Below are 24934 nucleotides of genomic sequence, written 5' to 3'. Positions count from 1 at the left end.
TAAACAAACTAGGGAAATACAACCTAGATGGAGCTACTATAAGGTGGGCACATAACTCATTGGAAAACTGTTCCCAGAGAAAAAACAAGGAGTCCTTGTGGCACCTTAGAGACTAACACATTTATTTAGGCATAAGCTTTCATGGGCTAAAGTCCACTTCATTGGATGCATGGAGTGGAAAATACAGTAGGCAGGTATAAATACACACAGGGCCATCCCTAGCTATTTTGATGCCCTACACAGTTCCCCCTCAGGGGTGTGTGTGGCCCCAGGCCTCTGTGGGGGTGGGGGGCTGGCCCCAGGCCTCCACAGTGAGGCAGGAGCAGGCTTGTGGGGTAGAGGGGAAACCGCCCCCCAGCACGAGTTGGCAGAGCAGAGCGGATTGGAGCCAGGTTGCTCCACTTACTGCTGCCCGGTGAGTGCAGGGCAGGCCTGACCCCACACTCATGAGGTGGTGGGAAGTGGAGGGAGCCAGTCTCAGCCCACTTGGCTCTGCTCCCCTGGGTCCCAGCCTTGGGACTTGGAGGGCAGAGGGGAACCACTCCCCAGTACTCACTGGTGGCGCAGCTGGGAGCTGGCAGCATTGTGCGGGCTGGAGCCGGATTGCTCTACTTACTGCCACTCAGTGAGTGCAGGCCAGACCCCTGCTGCAGTCCTCAGAGAAAGGGGTGGAGTGGGGGTGGGGCTGGGGCAGAAAAGGAGTGGGAAGAGGCAGGGTAGGGGCGGAACGGGGGTTATATGGTCTCACTGCACCTAATCTCCTAGAATCCACTGGACATTTCATGAGTTTTACTTTTTATTAGTGTCATTTGTGGTTTATAGATCCAAAATCCTTCAGGGATTGTCACAAATGAGTGTAACATTCTCGACTGTGGGGTGTGCATTGGCTGAGCCTGGGGAAGGGGGATGGGGTGCAGGAGTGAGGGGTGCAAGCTCTGGGAGGGAGTTTGGTGCAGGAGGGGGCTCTGGGCTGGGGCAGAGTGTTGGGGTGCAGGAGAGGTGCGAGGTGAAGGCTCCGGCTGGGAGGCACTTACCATAGGAGGCTCCCATCAATGGAGCAGCGGGGATCAGGCAGGCTGCCTGCCTGCCCTGGCCCCACATTGCTCCCGAAAGCAGCTGGTTGCTGGCACCCCCCATTGTGGCCCCTAGGGGAGAAAGGGGCAGCAGGCCTCTGTGTGCTGCCCACACCTGCAAGTGCCACCTCCGCAGCTCCCATTGGCCGGTTCCTGGCCAATAGGAGCTGTGGGGACAGTGCTGGGGGCAGGGCCAGCACATGGAGCCACCTCACTCTCCCTTCCCCTCCCCACAGGGGCTGCACAGATATGCCAGCAGCCAGCCGCTTCCAGGAGCAGCATGGGGCCAGAGCAGGCAGGCAGCCTGCCTGAGCCCCGCTGCGCTGCTGGACTTTTAGCAGCCCAGAAATCGCAATCGACTGGCAGAGGCTCCAGGATCAACAGGTTGGTGACCACTGATTTAGATAATGGCATAAAGAGCACACTTAAAAAGTTTGCGGATGTTACCAAGCTGGGAGGGGTTGCAAGTGCTTTTGAGGATAGGATTAAAATGAAAAATGATCTGGACAAACTGGAGAAATGGTCTGAAGTAAATAGGATGAAATTCAAAAAGGACAAATGCAAAGTGCTCCACTTAGGAAGGAACAATCATTGCGCACATACAAAATGGGAAATGACTGCCTAGGAAGGAGTACTGCAGAAAGGGATCTGGGGGTCATAATGGACACAAGCTAAATGAGCATCAATGCTGTAATGTTGTTGCAAAACCCCCGATCATTCTGGGATGTATTAGCAGCAGTGTTGTAAGCAGGACACGAGAAGTAATTCTTCCGCTCCACTCTGTGCTGATTAGGCCTCAACTGCAGTGTTGTATCCAGTTCTGGGTGCCACACTTCAGGATAGATGTGGACAAATTGGAGAAAATCCAGAGAAGAGCAACAAAAATGATTAAATGTCTAGAAAACATGACCTATGAGGGAAGATTGAAAAAACTGGGTTTGTTTAATCTGGAGAAGAGAAGACTGAGAGAGGACATAACAGTTTTCAAGTACATAAAAGATTGTTACAAGGAGGAGGGAGATAATTTTTTTTTTTAACCTCTGAGGATAGGACAAGAAGCAATGGGCTTAAACTGCAGCAAGGGAGATTTAGGTTGGACATTAGGAAAAAACTTCCTAACTGCCAGGGTGGTTAAGCACTGGAATAAATTGCCTAGGGAGGCTGTGGAATCTCCATCATAGGAGATCTTAAAGAGCAGTTTAGACAAAAACCTGTCAGGGATGGTCTAGATAATACTTAGTCCTGCCATGAGTGCAGGGGACTGACTAGATGAACTCTTGAGGTCCCTGCCAGTCCTATGATTCTATGATATCTGGGGGATGGGCGATAGCCACATCCCACCTGTGGAACCTTGTGAAATGCTCTGCCCCTGCTGCCAGCTGGACTCAGGTGATCTGCCTTGGCGTTGTGGGATACTCTGACTCTAAGGGATGCCCCAGATGAGCTGGGGCACCAGCTTGCCTCGCCCTACTGCCGCTGCCCATGTTCTGGCTGGTCTCAGTTCTCTGTGGCAGTGGTTAACCTTCCAATACACACACTAGGATGGCTCTGTTCCCCTCCAGCTGTGACACAGGGAGAGAGGGTCCAAGCAGCAAAGTACAGTTGCAGCCACGCTGCAACCGGCAAGCTTAGTGCTCCCTTGAGTCCACTGCAAAGTGATTGCTTCTACTCTCCTTCCCTCTCTTTTCCAGACGCTCAGCGACCCTCGCACCTGGGCCAGCAACTGGTCTCTCTCCCCCAGACTCCAGCAGATAGCCATGAGGGGCATGTTCTGCTCCTTGTACAGCTGGATGCTTGTTTACCTTGCCTGGATGTGCCTCCTTTCCTCCATGCAGGTAAGGGTGCATGCACCTGCCAGGTCTCATCAGCGCTGATGGTAATCCCAAACTTGGGCTCCCCACCCATAAGCCTCTGCCCCTTACAACAGGGGCCACCCTGCGGAGGCAGACAAGGGATTCCAGGCCCCTCTTCTTTCCCACCCCCGCTATGGAAATGTTTAATAGGGAAGGAAATAATTTCTCCACGATCCTAGTAGATTCTCCATCACTGGCAACTTTTAAATCAAGTTTCGTATTGTTTTAAATCAATTTGCTGTAGTCAAAAAGGAATTATTGTGAGATAGTTCTATGGCCCGTGCAATGCAGGAGATCAGATGGGATGGTCACAGCTGGCCTGGGAAGCTATGACTCTGCTATGAGTCTGCCCTCAGTCACTGTTCTGTTCTGGAAGATGTTCCCTGCCCATCACAGAAACAGTCCCTAGCCCGACTCACAACTAGTTAATCCAGGGGAGATTCCAGCCCAGCCCTTGAGTGTAACATAAGTATCGCCCAGGGCAGGAGATGGGCCTTAGGTTGTGGCCTGAAGCGCAGCAGACTGGGGCTGTCTGATCACAGAGCTGGAAGCGAGTTCCAAAGCTGAGGCCCTTCCACTGAGAATGCCCGGCCCCCAGAATCTAGATCTAGGTGCTGTGGGCCAAGTTCATCTCTAGTGTCACTCCATGGAAACCTGTGGAGCAATGGTTACTCCAGGGTGAACTTGGCCCAGTGGCTGCAGCTGCCCAGAGAATGGTCGGGAATGCTCCTGCCGTTGCTCTAGAGACCCAGCGCTGCTCTGCTGGTGACAGCGCAGTCACCATCCAGCCCCAGGGTCTGCACCAGCTCTCCCCCGCCCTAGCACCGGGGATGGCCAGAGCTGCGAAAGCGTCTCAGTGCAGATGAGGCCTGTTTGCGAGAACACTGAGCTGATCTCCTCTGCCCTGGCAGTGTGTAGGGAGAGCGGCGGGTTGTTGGGTGGCCAGGACCCAACTCGGATGCTCCACGGGGTTTTCCTGGAATCTCGTCAGATACCTCTTTATGGTCTCAGGGTGATAGGACCTGCTGCACCCTTCCCCCAGCTGCCAGTGCCCCCTAATCCTGACCCAAACACCCCACTATACCAAGATTGGGTTCCCTACTGCTCTCCACCCCCTGCCATTCCAGCCTTGGGCTCCACCCACAGCTGGGCCCATGGCCCTCAATCCAGCCCTGCACCCCCTGCTGTTCCAGCCCTGAGCCCCACCCTAGGGTTGCCAACCCTCCCGGTTTGGCCAGGAGTCTCCTGGAATCAGGCTTTATCTCCTGGAGGCTACTGAAGCCAAACAAGGAGATTTTAGGCTGCTAAAAGGCCGGTGGTGCAGCAGGGCTAAGGCTGGCTCCCTGCCTGCCCTGGCTCCATGCCATTCCTGGAAATGGCCAGCATGTCTGGCAGTGGCTCCTAGGAGGAGGCATGGCCAGGGGGTCTCTGCACGCTGCTCCCAGCCCAAGTGCTGACTCTGTAGCTCCCATTGGAACAGGGAACCGTGACCAATGGGAGCTGCGCGGGTTGTGTTTGCAGGCAGAGTCAGCGTGCAGAGCTGCCTAGCTGCCTGTGAGCCTAGGAGCCCCTGCCAGACATGCTGCCGCTTCTGGAACCCACCTGAGCTAAGTGCCACTCAGCTGGAGCCTGCACGCTGAACCTCCTCCTGCACCCCACACCCCTGCCCCAGTCCTCTCCAGCACCCAAACTCCCTCCCGGATCCTGCATGCTGAACCCCTCCTGTACCCCAACCCCCTGCCACAGCCTCCTGGAGCCCAAACCCTCACCCACACTCTGAATCTCTTGACCCCACCCCCTAGCCCAGAGCCCACACCCTATCCCGCACCCCAACCCTCTGCCCCAGCCCTGTGAAAGTGAGTGAGAGTGGGGGAGAGCAAGCAATGGAGGGAGGGGGGCTGGAGTGAGCATGGGGTGGGACCTTGGAGAAGGGGCAGGGCAGGGGCTGGGTCTTGGAGTCAGGGGCGGCTCTAGGTATTTTGCCGCCCCAAGCACGGCAGGCAGGCAGCCTTCGGCAGCTTGCCTGCGGGAGGTCCCCGGTCCCTCGGATTCGGTGGCACACCTGCGGGAAGTCCGCAGGACCAGTGGACCCTCCGCAGGCATGCCGCCAAAGGCAATCTGCCTGCCGCCCTCACGGCGACCAGCATAGCGCCCCTCACGGCTTGCAGCCCCAGGCATGCGCTGGGTGTGCTGGTGCCTGGAGCCGCCCCTCCTTGGGGCAGGGGGGCAGGTAGGGGCAAGAGTGTTTGGGTTTGCGTGATTAGACCGTTGGTAACTCTACCCCACCCACAGCTGTGCTGATGGCCTTCAATCCAGCCCTGCGCCCACTGCCATTCCAGCCCTGGGCCCACCCACAGATCTAGCCTCTGCCTCGTGCTGCACACTGATGTGGCTGAGCGAGTGGGAACGGGCTGCATTTTCCCTGGTGGTCCCTGTGCTCTAGGTAGGGCTGCTGGAGTCCTGGGCCAGTGTAAGATTCTAACCTGAGATCTGTCCTCCCAGCACTGCAGAGCAAAAGTTCTGGAGAAGACCTTCGAGGAGTGGATGAGATACCGGGACGAGTGCTTGAAGAAGCTGGCAAATGAGCCATCCCCCACAGGTAGGGCAGCCCGCAGGGGCAGTGCTGGGGGGGAGGGGGGGGTTGGAGACCATGTTTAAGCACAGTGGATTTACTGCCTATGGCCACATTCCTGCAGGGGCAGCTCCTTCCCAGTGGGGGTTGTAAGGCTCTGCTTTCGGCTTAGACCAGTGATAGCCACAGTGAAATCTTGGGCTGGGGTTCTGCCCACGGGCAGGTTGGAGCTGAGACACTCAGCGTGTGCCTGTGCTTTTGCAAGTGCGGGGAGAGAAACTCCCACAGGCCAGCCCTTTCCTGGGGATGAGGGCTAGGAGCTGAGATGTTTCAGGACACGACAGTCCCTGCAACTCTGCCACCCACACCAACTGCCAGATACTCCCCCACCATGGCTCATTAATACCACCACCTGCAGTGCTGATTGCCTCATGGCCATTCCACTCCCTAGCCAGCCCCCAACCTGCTGCCTGAGCTAAGAGCCACATGCTGCAGCTGACTCACCAGCCTGCTCAAAAGCCCACCCCGACTAGCTATTTACAGACCCCAATCTGTGTGACCATGGGCAGCATCTGCCTGGCTTGCACTGTGTTAGCCACCATCGTTTCATTGTGACGCCACCATGCAGAGGTGAAAGTAAATTAAAGGACTTACCTGTATGCCGGAGTCCTGAGTGGGGGCATGGCCTCAACTGGAAGAGGCATGGCCTTTCATAATTTAAAAGCCCTGGGGCTCCAGCTGTGGCTGGGAGCCCCAGGGCCTTTAAATCACTCTAGAGCTCCCAGCTGCAGAGGCGGCTGGAAGCCCCAGGACTCAGGGGCAAATTAAAGGGCCTGGGAATCTGGCCGCCATGGAGCTCCAGGCCCTTTAAATCACGGCGGGAATCCTGCTGCCACTACCCCAGACTGTACTGGCTTACTTTCACCTCTGCCACCATGGCAACTGGCTGCACGTTCAAGGTGAGGAGACACAGAGCCTGTCTCATCAAAGGCTGAGAGGAGACAAGACAGACACACAGGCAGAGGTTTGCAGAGAGTTCCTGGGGCACTTGGGTGGCGGGTGGCATGGCTCCACAGTGTGGCACTTGGAGCTCTGGGTGCTGAGAAGAAGCAAAGCATGATGCAGGGCTCCAGGAGACAATGCAGCTGGGCTGCCTGCTCCCTGGGAAATCCGGTCCAGGCCGACAGCTGGCACTCAGACTGGCACATGAGACAGCTGCCAAAGTCCCAGGCCCAGGTCAGTGCGAGGGCGGGCAGGATTCTGGGAGTTTGGCCATCACTAGGCAGTGCTGGGCTCTAGACTTTGCATTGCAGTAATACCTTGGGGCCCCAGTCAGAGGTCAGGGGCCCACGGTGCTAGGTGCTGTGCAGACACAGAACAGACAGTCCTTGCTGTGAGCAATGTACAGATCACATAGGGCAGGTTCCCAGGGAGTGTGCACACAATCACTGAAGCTCACACTTTTAAAGCAAAGTCTCAACTTTTTGATTCAAGGAGCTGCCAGTAGTAGCCTGGGTCACTGTGACCATGAGAATGGCCAACAGGCTGGCAGCACCCCACGAGGGCAGGTGAGCCAGCCCGGAGCTCAGGGAAGTCAGGGCCTAAGTGAGTCCCAGGACATTGGATCAAGCTCTCGCTGACAGCAGCAGCTGCTGGCTGGGATGGCTGGAGAGCTGTTTGTACCATTGCTTCTGGGTGGTGGCAGGTGGAGAGTTCCAGCCCGCTGTGCAGAGCGAGGCGGCAGGGGAGGGGAATGAGGAATGCTCTCAGCTAACAGGTGTGACCACCTGCAGTTCCCTGGGCCAGGCTGTTTGCAAGGCCTGTGACAGCAGATGATGGGAATGGTGCAGACCAGGCACCACACAGACTGCTGGCCTCTTCCCTCCTGAGCTTTGCCTTTGTCCTTCAAAGGGCTCTACTGCAACCGGACGTTCGACATGTACGCCTGCTGGCCAGATGGGAGCCCAGGCAGCACCATCAACGTCTCCTGTCCTTTCTACCTGCCATGGTTCGAGAAAGGTAATGCTCTGGTGCCCTGCTCTGGAGTCTGGCATCTGACTCCACGGGGGGTCACAATCCTGTCCACTGTAGAGATGGGGAAACTGAGGCACACTGCTGGGAACTGACTTGCTCATGGTCACAAGTCAGCAGCAGGGCTGTGAGTAGCACCCAGGGATCCATTTCCCCTAAACCCTCAGGGCCTTGCACACCTCAGGATATCACTCACCCCTGCACAGAGTGGGTGTGAAACACAACTAGGTCTCCCCTAGTGAAATGTCTCACGCTTGCTGTGCACTGGTGAGTGACTGCACAAGGGGTTAGAATCAGGTGCCTGGCACCTCCGAAGAGGCACTCAGCCCCGGGGCTGCAGGCTTACATGCAAAGGTGCCTTTTTGCTGTGCCTGCATATGAGGAGGGAGGCCCATCCCCTGCACCCCTCACCCATGGGACAGGAGGAGCGCCTCTCTATAGCACTCCCCTCATCTGGGTCAGCTTGCCCCATGGCTCTGTTGCCTTCATGGGTCACTCACCCAACCCAAACAGCTACAAGCAATGGCCCAACAGCCTGCACCAGGCCCTGTAGCCTCATCACCCAGGGTGAGTCTGTGAGGGATTGGAGAACAGGTTGGAAACAGGAGAATCCACCAGCCTTTGCAGCCTGAATCCCCTGGAAACAGGCCCTGTGCTGAGCTCCCAGTGCAGGGTAACCACCTCCCCCCCCCACACACCTCTGCAACTCTTGGGCGTCTCTTCCTCTGCCAGTGGGAGCCCAGCAGGACACCCAATACACTGGACACAGTGAGAGAGGCTGTCATGAGGATGCTCCTGGCCTGACTCCAACGGTCTCGAGGGCCAGCCTGGCCTGGTGGCCTGATCTTACAGAGTCATGTGCTGGGCTGTGCTCATCCACTCTGTGCTGGGAGAAGCATCTGAATATTGCAGTGGTGCTGTCAGCCCTTTGGGGCTCCTCCATCACTGTAGAGCAGGGGTAGGCAACCTTTCAGAAGTGCTGTGCCGAGTCTTCATTTATTCACTCTGATTTAAGGTTTCACGTGCCAGTCATACATTTTAACGTTTTTAGAAGGTCTCTTTCTACAAGTCTATAATATAGAACTAAACTGTTGTTGTATATAAAGTAAATAAGGTTTTTAAAATGTTTAAGAAGCTTCATTTAAAATTGTCACCCCCTCACAGTTCCTTTTTGGGTCAGGACCCCTACAATTACAACACCGTGAAATTTCAGATTTAAATAGCTGAAATCATGAAATTTCATATTTTAAAAGTCGTATGGCCATGAAATTTACCAAAATGGACAGTGAATTTGGTATGGCCTTATCCATGTAGCTCCAGCCGCAGCTGTTGCTCTTCCCACCCCCCAGTGGCGGAGGCTGGTTACTACATCCAACTGAACTTTAGCATCTGATCGGATGCTGCCAGGTTCTCTTTTTGACCAGACATTCTGGTCAAAAACCAGATACCTGGCAACCCTGCATCAGTGGCTGGCTTATTATACACATTATAACCCCCCCCCACACACACTTTTAAAATTATTTACTACACAACTTACAAAACCAATAAGATATACCTGGCAATGCATTTCTGATCGCAAATAACAGGAAAACGATGTAAAGAAGCACTCGGTCACTGTTACAGTGTATAATCTTTTAAACACATAGGTGGACATTGCTCCCATATAGAACCCCACAGTTCAAGCTCTGCAAAATGTGTTGCATTTTCAGGACCCACTTTTGGGTCAGACAGGTCATTCTGTGATTCTTCAACCATCTGTTCATGAGTTCTGTCTGTAACACTTGATATTGTGTCTGGAGGCTTCCCCTCCAGACTTCATTTTTCTCAGCTGACCCATGTGTTGGCACACAACTGTGCTATCTCCCAGAATTACTGGGTCCTTTAATGTCTTGAATGACCACTGGCATCCAGTTGGGACCAAAGGTTTTAGCATAAAGGAAGTCACAGTAAAACTACATTTTTTTTAGCATATCTGCTGATTTTGTTTTTGCTGTATTTTCCCCACTAAGTATGGATGCATAAGGTCTAACTTTGACTTTAGGTTCCTTCCCATTAACATCTCCGCTGGGGACAGGCATGTAGTAGACTGCTGTATTATTTGAGAATTAATGAGACACTCTCGTATCTATTGTACCCCCAGGTATTCTTTTAATATCCTCTTTAAATGTCTGAATTACCCATTCAGCTAACCTATTTGAGAATGGACGTTGAAGTGCTGATGTAACTTGTGAATGCTGTTTTGCTTCATAAATCTTTTGAATTTCATCCTAGTAACATCTTCCATGATCTGATATAAGCATTTCAGGTAAAGCATAGATCCTAAAACTAGTCCTTACTTTTTCTGTGGTGGCTTCACTAGGGGATGTATTCATGGGTTCCTACCCATCTGAAATCTGCACACACTAGTACTGAAAACAGTCTTCCCCAAGAATGGTCCAGGATAATTGATGTGTACTGTTTCCAGGGCTTCTCTGGCCGCTACCAAGAATGGAGTGGAGTCACAGTAGAAGCTTTGCAACTCTCTTAACCAATTGAACAGGTTTGTACCCAACTCTCAATGTCTGTATCCATCTTTGGCCACCACGAATAAATCTGGGCTAATTCTTTCACTTGGTGATACCTGGGTGTGTCTGGTTGAGTTCACCCTTTCTTACATCACATCCTTGCTTTGGAATGAGGACTCGTAATACACACCCATCTTGCACACTACATTCACTATGTCACTTATAATGAGGTGTGAGCTCCTGATCAGCTTTGGTCTGGGACCATGTTCTAGCACAAACTCTCCAACTCTTGCAAGTACTGGATCTTCACCAGAGCTGATTTTACTTGTATACTGTCACTGGAGGCATATGGAGACAGTGCCTTAGTAACACCTTCTCTTCACTTCTTTCTTTTTTTGTCTCTCCAGTAAAGGCAAACAGGTTAGAGCATCTGCATTTCCAGCATCTTACCAGCTTTGTACAAAACAGAATATTCATAGGCTCTTAATATCACCACCCTCCTCTGGATTCTGGGAGATACCATTTGTCTCATTAAACACCGAGGAGGGGGTTGTGATTGGTGCAGATTGTAAACCTACACCCTCATATATATTTGTGAAACTTCTGCACCCCAAAGATAAGAGCTAATCCTTCTCAATCTAGCTGTGAATAATTCTGTTCAGCAGAAGACAGAGTCTGGGATACAAATCCAATTGATTGCTCTGACCCATCCACCATCTGGTGAACTAAAACGGCTTCAATTCCATAAAGAGATGCCTCATAAGTCAAGAACATTTTTTTTGGCAGCTTGATAATGGACCAGGACTTCTGAGTACCGCAGCTCTGATATATGCCTAAGTACAGAGGCGTACTGAATTCCTTTGACTTTCTCACTGGGTGTAGTCCCAGGGCATCCACGTTATATCCCAAGCATATCACTTCGTGTACCAGGAAGGAAGACTGATCCCTTTTTAGGCACACACCTGCTTTCATTAGCCCATTTAGCACTTCTGCTAAATGTTATAACAATTTTGTGTTGGTGGTATCTGGCATCAGTATGCCATCCAAATAAACTGCCTGCCATGGGGTACACTCACTGCTGTGGTGCCTTCTTGTGGCTACATATGGGGGGTTAGTTCTCATCCGGTCTGGTGCCCCCCTTCCATTGTTCACTTGCTAGCTCTGCAATCTCTCTCTCTGGACTTGGGGTGCTCCTTCTTCATGACTCAACCCTCTGGCCAGGTCACTATAGTCCTCCCTTTCCAAGGTATCAAAGTCCCACTGGACTAACTGTCTCAGGCAGTCTGCCCAGTCTGTGCCACTTTCCTAGTGGCTGGCAGGGGAACCCAGGCTTGCCCACTACTCCAGGTTCCAGCCCAGGGGCCCTATGCCCAGCACCTGCAGTCTGTTCAACCTCCAACCTGTTGCCATGCCTTGGTCTCTTTCCTAACTCTTTTCTCTATTTTCTGGCCCATCTCCACTCCCCATGGTTACTTCACCCCTCTCGGCTTCTTGCCTGAGTCTGCAGCCCAAGGCAGGATCCCGGGGCCTACTCCCCTAGAACTTCTTTGTACCTAGCCAACTCCCCTCCTCTCTAGAGAGTGACTGCAGAGCTCGTCCCTGCTGGCCACCTCCAACCACCAACTTCCTTCCTTTATAAGCCTAGCCCAGCTCTTCTCCCAGCTAGGTTTCATCAGCCATTAGGCCTTATCAGTCCCTGGCTCTCCTCCATGTGCCACCTCTTTGGCCACTTTCACCTGTTCAGACTGGTGGGGGGTGGACACCTCATCCCAAATCACATGTGGAACTCCCTGAATCAATCCCTCCATGCTTCTCTGGAAAATAGCAGGTACTGAGGATACCCCAAAAGGAAACTGATTATTTTTAAACAGGGCTTTGTGAATATTTACAATGTCTTAGTGCTTTGGCCTGGAAGAAGAGTCCATCTTTTGATAGGCATGGCTTATGTCTAATATAGCTCCTGATAAAACTGCAAAGAGATCCTCAGGCTTTGGAACTGAGTACTGTTCTAATTGTGATACCCTATTTACAGGCAATTTACAGTGTCCATCTGGCTTTAACACTGGTGCTATTGGTGCAGCCCATTCAGAAAACTTTCTGGATCCACGATGCTAAAGGCCAATGGAAAGGACACTGGCACTCACTGGTTCAAATTCTGGGATGCTTGTGATGTCCCAAACAAAGACCTGATGGAATGCCTTCCCCATTGGCAGCAGACCATGCTCAACCTCATGCGGACAACACGCGGAAGATGTGTCTCTCTCCGTCACTGATAGAAAAATCAAAGAATCACCGAATTGTAACTGTGGTGAGGAACAAACCATGCAACACATCATGGACAACTGTCCCATTCCCGGTTATGGTGGTGGCACAAGGGGGTTCCACCTGGCTCAAAGCATTAGAATGGCTTTCAATTCGCCCGATTCGGTTATAACCCCAGACTGTTGCTTTTCAAATGCCATACAAAAGAAGAACAGGCTCAATAATACAGGTTGCCTCTAGTTTTTTTTAATTAAATTTCAACTTTTTATTTCATAACAGAGGGTACAGATCTGGGTTTGAAATAACAAGATGTGACAGTTATGTAGATTTTTAGCAGTCATGCCTTTTAAGGTGCCCCGTTCATCTTTAAATACTCCTTATATGTATTTAAAACAGTTTCCAGAACTAGATCATCTTCTGATTTCAAGTGATGCACTTTTTCCTTCCAGTCCAGTGAAAGGTCATCCAACCATCCTTGACCGAGCAACTTTGGGTCAGGGCCTTCAGTCACGAGCAATGGTGGATGCCTTATTTGGCTCTGGTGGGAAACCTTTGCATTGGTGTCTCCCGGTATCTTTATTGCTTCTCCAGTGTTTCATTTTATCCCATGTTTCTGCACTGGAGATGGTTTGCTATCTTTCCACAAAGTCTCACATGCTTCTTGGCTCATAATGGTCATGCTACATCTCGTATTTGAGTTCAAACCGTGCATTTTCCCCCCACTTACAGTCAGCCCAATATGAATGGGATCTACACCTCTACCCCGATATAAAGCAACCCGATATAACACGAATTTGGATATAAAGCGGTAAAGCAGTGTTCCGGGGGGGTGGGGCTGTGCACTCCGGTGGATCAAAGCAAGTTCAATATAATGCGGTTTCACCTAAAACGTGGTAAGATTTTTTGGCTCCTGAGGACAGGATTATATCGAGGTAAAGGTGTACTTTAGGAATATTTTGTTTCAGTTATACTATAGACAGGATAAGTCAGTTCCTCCTCTTCTCTTTCACTGCTTTCCTTCTTCAGTACATGAAAGGTACTGTGGCTATGAGGCTGCTTTTCATCATGGTTTTATGCCTCTGCTTGCTTGGTTTTATTTTGACACGGTCTTCTAACATGCCCAGTCAATCTGTAAATGTGACATTTTTTATGTTTAAATCTGCAGACATTTGGGGTGTGTTTGCCTCCACAATAACACTCTCTGCTACTGATTGGATCACTTTCTCTGGCAATTTTGTGCACAGTATCTTGTGTTTCCTGAATGCGCTTCTGAAGGCTTCTGTGATTTGTTTGTAAATCCTATACATTTTTCTTTGCAGATTCCATAGCCTGGGCTGATTTCAGAGCTGTTTCAAATTGTAATTGTGTCCAGACAGTAATCTCCTTTGCATTCTGTCATCATTAATGCCACAAACTAATCTGTCTCTTGGCATTTGTGTCAGAGTTACATCATAATTGCAATCTTGAGGGAGCCTCCTCAGTCCCGCCACAAATTCTCCTACTGTCTCTCCTGATTTCCTTGACCGAGAGTTAAACTTAAATTGTTCTCTTGTTTCACTGGCTGTTGAGTTGAAATGGTTCTTTAACAGATTTACGAGCTCATCAAAAGTTTCATCTCCAGGCTTTTCAGGGGTTAACAGGCCCCTACACAGCTGAATGTGATAGCTTTCTGCTTACCGTCATCTGTCATAGCATTAGCAGTGACAAAATAAGATAATGTTTTGCAGTATTCTGCCCAAGTTTGCGGATTAAATGGTGAAATGGTCCCAAAGGTTGCAGTCATTTCCCTGGTGTTTGTGAGGATACTAACACACATACTAATGCACACTTTCCTCACTGAGGGGTCGTCTCCACCTCATCACCATAGATTGTAGCTTAAACCAGTGGTTCTCAAAGCAAGTCCACTGCTTGTGCAGGAAAAGCCCCTGATGGGCTGGGCCTGTTTGTTTACCTGCCACGTCTGCAGGTTTGGCCGATCGCAGCTCCCACTGACCGCAGTTCGCCGCTCCAGGCCAGTGGGGGCTGCGGGAAGGGCTGCCAGCACATCCCTCGGCCTACGCCACTTCCCGCAGTCCCCATTGGACTGCAGCGGCAAACCGCAGCCAGTGGGAGCTGCGATCGGCCGAACCTGCGGACGCGGCAGGTAAACAAACCGGCCCAGCTCACCACCACCCTGAACAAGTGGCGGACCGGCTTTGAGAACCATTGGCTTAAACCAAATGTACTCCAACTTCTTTGAGTATTATGGTCTCTTTAGTCAGCCAACACTCATCTATCCTGGCAATAGCTCCACAGTTGCCAACAACGCACAACACAACCCTAGAACAGCCACACATGTCCTTCTTTAACTATCTTCCTATTCCCCCCACATGTTCGCCAAGCCTGAAACAGAGCTCTGTGGAGCTGGAAAGCTTGTCTCTCTCACCAACAGAAGTTGGTCCAGTAAAAGATACTTTCTCACCGATCTTGTCTCTCTAATATCTGAGATCAACATGGCTATAACACTACGGACATACTCCCCTTAGAGGCTGGTTTATTATACACATTATAACTGTCCCCAGGATTGCCGGTTGTGGGGAGCCTGGGGGATTAGGCTTTTGTCTGAGGGGGGACCCCAGGGGAAGGCAGTCAGCCTGAAAGGTGACTCTGGTGTGCTCTGTGTCTGCAGTGAAATATGGGCTAGTGAGCCGCAAGTGCGGGCTGGATGGGCAGTGGGTGATGGTGAACGGCACGCAGCCATGGAGGGACTACTCCCAGTGCGAGGAGGAGATGGAGTCCACCATGGAGGAGGTGAGGCTGCTGCTCCTGACGGGGGGAGGGGGGATGTGCTTCCAGCTCTGTCCATGCCAGCCACCTGACATCCCAGTGGCATGTGCTGGGGCCCAGCCAGGCCTGGGCTGGGCTGGGCTGGGAGTGTTGGTGTTGGGGAGTCGGGGACACAGGAGCCTGAAACAAGAGGGATAGGTAGTGGCAGGGTGTAATAATGCACAGGAGAAGGGGAGTGGAGATGGGTGTGTTATAATGCCTGGTGGGGGAGGGGAGACCATTCAGAAATAGAGTTCAATGTAAACACAGGTGCACAGCTCCCTCCCTAGTTCTGCTCAGTCACATGCTGCCTCCCCCTTCTTGGGGTGCTGAACCACCACTCCCTGATCTCCCCTCCCCGACGAATCCCATTGGCTGGCTGGGGCTGGGGTGGTCACATCTTCCCACTGAGCCTCTCAGCCCCACTCCCCGATCATTGTGGAGGCCATTTAGAGGCCCTCGCCAGCTGGGGAGCTCAGGACTCAGCTCCCTGGGGTGGAGAGGGTGTGAGGTCAGGCCCCAGCAGCCCAGGTACATGGCTGAGCTGGGGCCAGGTACCCAAGCCCACTGTCCCACGGAACTCTGTTTCAGCAGAGCTAATGCATCCCCCGGTGGGCGCTTGGATTGTGGGGCGGCCAGTGGGGGCGGGGGTAGCAGAACTGACTGTCTGCCTCATCGGGTCCCCTTTGCCCATGCCAGGAAGGGGCCCACCGGCTGATGGTGAGTTTCAAGGTGCTCTACACGGTGGGATACTCGCTGTCTCTCCTGGCGCTGGTCTCTGCCCTGCTCATCCTCACCATCTTCAGGTAGGGCCTGAGCCTGGGGCACGGGTGCTGTGTGTGTTGCACTGGCAGGGCGTGCAGTGGGGCTCTCCAACGGGACGGGATGGAGGGGCGGGATGATCCGGTGCTGGGCACTGTGCCCAGTGCTGCTGCAACTGACTCTAGCATTGCAGGCATTACAGTGCCTCCTGCTGGGGCAAGCAGGCAGTGCATGAGCTGTGAGCTTGGCAGAGCCAGCCCTCCTGCCTCTTTCCCTGCTTGAAGAGGGTCAGATGGCAGTAGCTGAGTGCTCCTCTGACCTGCAGTGCCTGATGCAGGAGCGGCTCAGCTGCTGTAGGTTACGTAGCCCTTTCCTGGGGAGAAGGTCCATTCTTTTTCCGCAGCTCTCCAGCGCTGAAAGCCGTCTCTCTCTCTGGGCCTAGGAAACTCCGCTGCACCCGCAACTACATACATGCAAACCTCTTTGCCTCCTTTGGGCTGCGGGCCATCTCGGTGATTGTCAAAGATGCGCTGCTGGAGAAGAGGTGGGGCATGGAAATCCTGCATGTGTCTGACTGGGAAGCGCTGCTGAGCAATAAGGCAAGCCCAACAAGAAACCAAATTTTCCTTGGGTGGGGGTGGAATCTAATTGCCAATGCTTGTGCCCCCCTCCCTGGCTAGTCACGGTGGCTACCTGCTGTGCCCAGGTCCATAGTCCAACAGCTGGGCAAGGAGGCTTGACTTGGGGCTGGGGATGCGATCCCTGGGTGCTGGTGGATCGGAGTGCCAGTCAGAGCTCAGATCCACCAGCACCTAGGGATTGAACCCCCAGCCCCAACCACTAGGTGGACCTGAGAGCACTCAGAAGGACACTCTGGGTGGGTGCATCTATTGGCTCAGCCGGAGGGGGGATTCTGCCAATCTCCCACAGGTGAATTTTTAAAAGCTATTGAGGATCCTAAATCACACACATATTGTGGTGATGAGCTTAAAAACCTCCACCCAACAAAGCAGGGGAAATCAGCCCCTTCTTCACTGGCCTACCACAATCTGAGTTGATGGATCCCTTCCCCCTCCTTCGGGGTGGGGCAGCCCAGTGGCTGGAGCACTGGCCTGGCACTCAAGAGACTTGGGTTCTCTCCCTGGCTTTGCTAATGGGTGATCTCAGGCACATCATGTCCCCTTTCTGTGCCTCATTTTCCACATCTGTAAAATGGGGATCATGATAGAAAAGTGCCATAGAACAAATCACCTGCTGCCCCTGAAAATGCTTCCTACACCCTATTACTGAACCAAGGGATGATGTTTCCCCTGCTGGACAAGATCTGCTGTGCTTTCCCTCCTGTCTCTCCCCAATAGCCTGCCTGGCTGTGTTTCTGATGGGATGAGAGTGGGGCACTTTGCTCTGGGAGATGAAGCCCTGGATGTGAACAGGATCACCAGAACAGAGCAGCAAGGGAGAGTGCCCTCCGGTGCGGTGATGTAGCCTGGATCTCCCTGCGACTCCTGGTCACATCCATGTTAGCCTACCCAGCGGCGGGCTGTGCCTGGTGTCATGGAGGACACAGGGTGTGATGGTTAATGGAGACTCCGTAGTGGAATAGACAGTGCTCTAGGCATATCCCAGCTAGCTGCACTTCTAGTCCCAGGTCCCCAGCTCAGAGCATCCTAGTCTCCTCTTCCTGCACAGTCACTTTCTCTCTCTCTCTCTCTCTCTCTCTCTCTCTCTCTCTCTGGGACTCCTCTCCACAGGCTGCAGTTGGCTGCCGGGTGGCTCAAGTCATGATGCAATACTGCATTCTAGCCAATCACTATTGGTTTCTGGTGGAAGCCGTCTACCTGTACAAGCTTCTGATTGGAGCGGTGTTTTCCGAGAAGAACTACTACATGCTCTACCTGTACTTAGGCTGGGGTGAGAAGGAGAATGGGAATGAGTGTGAACCGTGGCCTGGACGTGTGTGGCGGGTGTGTGTGGGTGTATGCACATGAGGAGGCAGCATGGTGAGGGTGTGGGCATGAGGTGTGGGTAGGCAGTGTGGGGATGCATATGGCATGGGTGAGTTGGGTGTGTGCCTGTGGTGTGGTCAGGTAGCATGTGCAGGCCTGGGCGGGCAGGGGTCTGGGGGTACGGGCAGATGGTGTTTGCCGAAGAGAGTACTAAAATTACAGAGGACATATCGGGGAGCACAGGGGGATCTGGGGCGGTTCAAGGAGGCAGAGACTCGGCCAAGTGGGCAAGTAACCACCAGGTTCCCCACCTGGACGACTTGGCAATGGACTGACACCCAAGTGGTTTCCATTTGGTTCTACGTGCCCATCAGACAGCAGCTCATGCCCCTAAAGCAGGATCACTTCTCACAGCTGATAGCACCTCACCAGGAGGGTTAATAACTTAGTGACATGGATGAGTGGTGACCCCTAGTGGTGCACACATGACACAGGAAACCCTCGCTAGGTGGGGAAAGTGGAGGATTGGGGTCGTGGCCTGTCCTCAGTCCCCCAGGGACAAGAATCCCCCGGAGGGCAGGGGCAGGTCCCTTCCTGGATCAGGGAGGGGAGAGGGGGTAGGACACCCCCTCAGTTTGTGAGAGCTGCTGTCTCAGCTCAGGCAGGTGCTTGGTCTTCACAGGGTTTGCTTGTGACTTGCAGGAACCCCTGTGGTGTTCGTGGTGCCGTGGCTGGTGGCCAAATATCTGAAGGAGAATGCAGAGTAAGTGCAGACGCTCCTTGCTGTGCTCCCCAAGTAAGCCAGGCTCCATGCTTCGCGCCACCTGGGTTCTAGTACAGAGCAGCCATGGGAAAGGCAGGGAGGTTGGTTTCTTCCACTGAAACCAACGTGAATTGACTGCTGGGGAGAGAGGCATCTGATTCCTCCACTGCTATGGCCCACCCTGGCCCTGGCGTGACTCCCCTAGGGGTGAGGGAAGAACTCAGCCTCCAGGGCTTGGTCAGTGCTTGGCCTCTCTGGTGGGGCAGGGCTGGTCATGAGTAGGGTGACCAGACAGCAAGTGTGAAAAATCGGGATGGGGGTGGGGGGTAATAGGAGCCTATATAAGAAAAATACCCCAAAATAGGGACTGTCCCTATAAAATTGGGACATCTGGTCACCCTAATCATGAGTGCTGTGCTTGGAGGTGCTTTCTGGGATGGTCTCTGCATAGTGGGAACAGAGCAAAGACCCACCCAGCTGATTTCCCTCAGGCCACCAAACAAGGCTGGTCATTGCTGTCCTGGGCCCCTGGAACTGGGCCCAGGAGTGAACGGCTCCATCTTCCAAGCCACGGAGCTATTGGGGATAAGCTCTCAGCCTCAATAGCCCAGCCAACACCATCAGGAGGAGACATGAAAAGGAGCCCATACCCGGCCTGGCGGTGGGCTGACTCCTGGGGGTAACAAGCTCCAGCCATTAGGGAAACACAGGCCTGACCTTCCAAGCTCCTACTGCGGCATGTCTGAGGCACCCTCCAGCATGTGGGGCAGGGAAAGAGATTGTCTTTCACTAGCCCACAGCTCACCAGGCTCCTGCAGTCCCTGTCCTGGCCCCTGCTGGAAGCAGACAGGTTAGCTCCGGGGATGGGTGAGACAGGAAAGGATTCCAACCCCTGGAAAATGGGCAGGCTGGCACAGCTGGTAATAGTCATTCCTGGGCCTTTGGTGCTGAGGGGCAGTGCCTCTGTCCAATGGGCTGGGACGTCCCAATGATCCAGTGGCAGTGCTTTCACCTGGCCCCACTCTGGCTGTGGATGAAGCACGGCTCTCCTGCTCGCTGGCTCCCTGGTATTTAACAGCATGCCTATCTTGTGCCACAGGTGCTGGGCTCTGAATGAGAACATGGCCTACTGGTGGATCATCAGGATTCCTATCCTGCTGGCATCCCTGGTAGGTGATCTCAGAGGTCTGTGATCAGGGATCACATACGAGGCATGGTGTCTCTCAGATGACAGCAATTAGTCTCTTGCAGTCACTGATGGTCTGGCTCAGCTCAGAGGTTGAACATGGCCCAAGGACAGCAGCAGCTCCTGCTGTAGAAATCACCATCCCTAATCCACAGCACTGCATCCTTCCCTAGTAACTTCCCCACAAGCCTGCCCCAGGAGGGAGCTCAGCATCATTATCCCACTGAACAGCTGGGGAAACTGAGGCTCTGGGGAGCACTCAGCCAGTCAGGATCAAGCACCTACACCTCTGGGCTTGCAGTCTCCTTGTCTAACCACTAGGGGATGACAAAAAAGAGGACTCGTCCCTGCCAAGTAACTAACCCAATTGAACCTCTCTGATTAAAAAAGAAACACCAGCATGTGGGGTCCTGGCCCTGGCCCCTCCAGATTCTTGACCTGGATGTCGGGGCAAGCAGAGTCAGGCCCCCAGAGACTCCATCCGACATGTTCTGTTGAGCCCAGTGCATGCTTGGAGAGGGCTGTGTGAGTCTAGTGGGGGCTGAGTGGCTCTCCAGGCCGTGCCGATGAGCTCGCTGTTGAGTCTCTGGGGACGTTCGCGCTGCTCCCTGCCCCACAGATATTCTTGCCTTCACTGTTATTCCCTGCATGTCCCTTCCCCTCATTCCTCCAGAGGTACTGAGCATCACCCGCTTCCCTTCATGCTCAGCTGCCCCTGCCTGTCACTGTCAGAGTGACCTGGGGAGCCCAGGAAGGATAACGTGGGCTGCTCAGCCTACACCCCCCAAAGCCTGGCCCTGACAATATGCAGGGCACCCTGGATGAATGCGGAAGTAACCCTCTGTGTCCTCCCCCCACAGATCAACCTGCTGATCTTCATGAGGATTCTCAAGGTGATCCTGGCCAAGCTGCGTGCCAACCAGAAAGGCTACGCAGACTATAAGCTCCGGTGAGCTGTCTGTGTGCGCGCCTGCTGGGAATAACTTCCCAATGGGTGCCCATTGCGCCGGCCATTCTGGATCTAGCTCTCCTGCATTGTAAACCCAGGTCGGTGGGACCCACACATGTGGACTCAGTGTGTCCAAGCCTGTGCTTGTGTCCACACTGCATTGGAAGCCTGGACCTGGGTCTTGCTAGCACCTCCATCCCGCACTACACAGACTGCCTGAGCCAGGTCTATTGCTTGAACTCCATCCACATTGCAAAATGACAGGGCTTGGACCCCAGTCCCAGTGAGATGCTGGCTCAGACCCACCCCCTTGTGGGACTCGGGCTTGAGTGCTTGCTGGCTGAGTTGGACAGATTTGTGGGCTATAGTAGGGGTTGGGCTCACATCAGAGTCCAAGCCTGGGTTCACAATGCAGTGTAGACGTGCCCTCGGAGGTCTGGCTACGCAACCCCGTCACGCAAATAGGACTAAGGTTTTGTCAGCCATTACAGCAGCTTGTGTTAGCAAGTGGCTGTTAGCACAGGGTGTGTGTGTGCGCGCGCACATGCGCACAACAGATCAAGTCTGACCTGTATATCACAGGCCCCTGAACGCTCCCTCCCCCCATGTACGCCTAAAGACTAGGATGCCAAAGCTGGACCGCCCACTTGCCTGACTTGAGAGTCTCATTATCAATGTAGGGGTGTGGCCCATGGCTCCTCCATCACTGGTACCAAATGGAGTTTGTTGTGGCCACCGTTGCCTATGCCAAACACCAATCCCAGCATGCCATGCTCCATCTCAGCTGAGCAGCCTGACTGCACGGCATGCTGGGACCTGTTGCCCTCTCGGGCAGGAGTGGCTGCAAGCAGGGGCAATGGTGGTGTTTGGGTGGATGGGTTCACTGACCCCTCTAGGGGCTGGAAGGACATCTCCCATTTAATACAGTGCAGCCCCCACAGCAAAGCCTCCCAGCTGCTCCCTGGTCTGCTCCCAGAGCATCATCCTGCTTGCCAACAGGCAACTCTCCACTGCCCCATGCGGGCTCAGGCTGAGCCTGGGCAGTAACGATTCCCAGCTCCAAAGCAGCACATGGCTGGTAGCTCGTGAATCCTCCTCACTCCCAGGCAGGGCAGGCAGCGAATACACCTACATGAGACCTCAGGCCCTTAGGCCAGGCTGGGACTAGCACTCCATCTATCTCCTCTGGCCCTCAGCACAGATGTTACCGTATTTCTCCTCACACACCACCCCTACTTTCTTGCCCCTATGAACACACATGAACTCTGGGAGGGGGATCTCGTCCTCTTTCAGGCTGGCCAAGGCCACACTGACCCTCATCCCCCTCTTTGGGATCCACGAGGTGGTCTTCATCTTTGCCACAGACGAGCAGACCACAGGCATCCTGCGTTACATCAAAGTCTTCTTCACACTGTTCCTCAACTCTTTCCAGGTGAGCCAGGAGTGCTGGGGCAGCCCCACCTCAGGCAAGAGGAGAAAGTCTGTCCCTTCTTCCCCTCCCTTGTGCCACCATCACTCAGGGGAAAGCATGGCCCTTTCCCCTCCAGTCCATCCACATTAGCCCTTCAGCCCCTCCCCTGGCCCCACTGCTGGTGTTGTGGGGCAGTGGGCCATTGAGCTGGGCTGCAGCTCAGGGGCCCCAGGACCCACACAGTCACCTGCCTTCCTTGGGCTCGAGGCAGGCTGGGCCATGCCCTGGACTGATGGCCCCTGCGAAACTGTTCCCAGCAGTTACAAAGTGCAAAGTGGCATCTGGCAGCTGAAGTGTTGCACTGTGCCACACTCCAATCACCTCTGTGTCTGCTCGGCCCGCCCCTTTCAGCATGTAACAGCCCTGTGTGGCTGGCCTGGCGCTCCTGGGCTCTACTCGTCTCATCTCATTGCCTGGAAACAGCAGGTCCATCCCTGGCGATGGCATCTGCACGCACTGGAGGGAGAGCCCCATTTGGGCAGAGCGTGGCCCTGGCAGGCACAGGCCAGGGGCTTGTCCCTGAGGAATGGACCTGTGGGCTAAGGGAGGGAACCATACCGTCCCTGTCCTGTTGTAACGCTGCAGTGTAACTGGCTGGGGGGGATTGTGACTTAGGTGAGCATGTCGGGACGAGTTGCCGCTGCATCACGGTGCGGGAGGGTTTTCCCCTCTAGCTGAAGTCAGCCGCATCCTGGAAACTGGCCCTGTGGTGCCAGGGCCTGGCAAAGCCAGGCTATCTTCTCAATGGGGAGGAGGGTTGCTGTGCTGCCTGGCTCACCCCTGTGCTCTCTCCCCAGGGTTTCCTAGTTGCCGTGTTGTACTGTTTTGCCAATAAAGAGGTAGGTGCCCCTTTGTCCTGCTCCTTGCTGGGGGCTTGCTCTCTGACCCCGGAAACACCTGCAGTCAGGGCTGTAACCTGGAGCTGTGTCTGGGGTCTCGCTCGGGGGTTCTCTCCATTACTCTCGTGCCAAGCTACTGCTGAGTTGCTGTGTCCTGAACACAGAGACCATGCACCACTGGATATCCTGGGTGGTTAGAGCCTTTGATTCCACTAAGAGCCTGTTGAGCTAAAAAACTAAGGTTTTATTGGATGCATCCAGCCTAGCTCAGGTAGGGGCTGCCTCGTATCATGGCTCCTAATTAGGGTTGCCAGTTTTGGTTGGATGCGGTCCTGGAGGTTTCATCTCAGAACATTAATTTTTAATTCCTAGAGACTCCAGGAGAATCCTGGAGGGTTAGCAACCCTACTCCCAACCTGTTTGCAATCCAGGGCCACCGTGCCAGGAGTCCGAGATCTATTTCCTTTTGCTGCCACACCCAGTCAGAGCACCCAGCAGCTCAGCTCTGCAAGAAAGGCAGCCCAAGGCCATGCTGCAGAACTGGCCACATTGCCCGTGGGCCAGCATGCCCCAGGGCTCGCATAGGAACACAGTGGTTCTGTTTTTCAGTCCTTTGGGGCAGGCACGACCTCTTCCTATTGCATGGGCCAAATTCCTCCCTGGAGCAACTCCACTGAAGCCAGGGCCTTGTACCTGTGCTGAGTTTGGCCCACGCCTTTGAGACCCTGATCCTGACTGGCACCTCTAGGGCTAATGGAACGTAAGTCCTACGCAGGCCTGGGGCAGCAGCTGTGAACCTCCCAAGAGGCTGTGAAGGAGAAGAGTAGCTCACAAGCTCCTTTCCTCCCTCCTAGGTGAAGTCAGAAATGAAGAAGAAATGGCAGCTGTGGAAGCTTGACCATCCGGCGCTCTGCTGCACACAGTGATGGCTGCACTGCCCTGCTGTGGGCAACTGGCCTGGGAAAGCCACAGAAGGGCCACCCCCAGCTTGATGGCTGGGGGAGTAGGCCAAGAGGCCAGCCATGCTCCTGAGCCCTGGAGGGGATGTACCTAGTACTGCATCCCTATAGCCACGGGCCTTGGGGATTGTCTGCGCACCAGATGCCGTGGAGGGCAGGGCCAGGGATGGAGAACAGTGGGCCCAGCTATCCAGCTGGGCCCACTGTTCTCCATCCCTGGCCCTGCCCTCCACGGCATCTGGTGGTCCAGAGTTGCAGCAGGGCAAAGCACGTGTTTCCAAAACAGAGCTGCATCTGAGAGCCATGGGTACTGGTGCAAGCACTGCCTGAACTGAGGAGCAGAAGCTGGGATGCTGCAGGCCTACAATGCAGCTGAACAGCCACTCCTGACGCGCTGAGGGGGCGAGGGACACAGAGCTGTGGAGATACCCTCAGGAAGCCCCGAGATGGGACCCAGCTGTTTATGCTGCACTGTATAACAGGACACTGAGGGTGAGGGGAAACAGCCCCCTGACTCCTGCTAGTGTCCTCTGCTACCTGGCCCTCTGGTGCAGCACCTGAAATCTACCTCTGCAGGATGCACCCTTCATCAGGCAGCACTGCATCCAGTGGACCTCCATCCCCAGCAGCACTGCTGTTGCCGGACCCCCTGCTGGAGCGAGACATGGAAACCTTGGCATACGGGAATGGAGTCTGACTGGGTCACAACTGTCCAAGGACAGGCCAGACTGCAGCAATGAGATGCTGCTGTAATCACTGTGTGGTAGGGGACAACAGTTAGGGTGTGGCTGCAAGTGGAGCTAGGCCTGTGGCTAAGCCCTTAGCCACAACTGATCCAGGCCTACATGCAGTGAGCTGGAAGGCTCACACATCTGATCCATTGGGGTGCAACTCTTACCCTGTAAATCAGGGACACCCTACTCCCTCTCCTGGTGCTGCTCTCCCTAGCTGGGGAGACA

General features: G+C 53.8%; 1 protein-coding gene across 2 annotated transcripts in view; it reads left to right on the top strand.

The window, feature by feature from the left end:
- The window catches only part of LOC115659211 (glucagon receptor-like), a 34575-nt gene extending 10536 nt beyond the window's left edge, over positions 1-24039 (top strand). Inside the window, exons 2-14 of one of the 2 annotated variants that reach the window (XM_030579119.1) lie at positions 2765-2908; positions 5429-5525; positions 7410-7517; positions 14964-15085; positions 15800-15906; positions 16305-16461; positions 17614-17773; positions 18511-18571; positions 19671-19740; positions 20618-20706; positions 22000-22138; positions 22975-23016; positions 23871-24039. In XM_030579119.1, the coding sequence (XP_030434979.1) occupies positions 2831-2908; positions 5429-5525; positions 7410-7517; positions 14964-15085; positions 15800-15906; positions 16305-16461; positions 17614-17773; positions 18511-18571; positions 19671-19740; positions 20618-20706; positions 22000-22138; positions 22975-23016; positions 23871-23942 (1302 nt within the window). In that variant the 5' untranslated portion in view covers positions 2765-2830 and the 3' untranslated portion in view covers positions 23943-24039. Of the gene's footprint in view, positions 1-2764; positions 2909-5428; positions 5526-7409; positions 7518-14963; positions 15086-15799; positions 15907-16304; positions 16462-17613; positions 17774-18510; positions 18572-19670; positions 19741-20617; positions 20707-21999; positions 22139-22974; positions 23287-23870 lie in introns of those variants that run through there. The other variant, XM_030579118.1, reaches the window with a different exon arrangement.
- The last annotated feature ends 895 nt before the right edge of the window (positions 24040-24934 follow it).

This window comes from Gopherus evgoodei, chromosome 10 (assembly GCF_007399415.2).
Source record: "Gopherus evgoodei ecotype Sinaloan lineage chromosome 10, rGopEvg1_v1.p, whole genome shotgun sequence".
Taxonomy (NCBI): domain Eukaryota; kingdom Metazoa; phylum Chordata; order Testudines; family Testudinidae; genus Gopherus; species Gopherus evgoodei.
The sequence above is the reverse complement of the archived record's forward strand: the minus strand, read 5'-3'. Positions and strand labels throughout refer to the sequence as shown.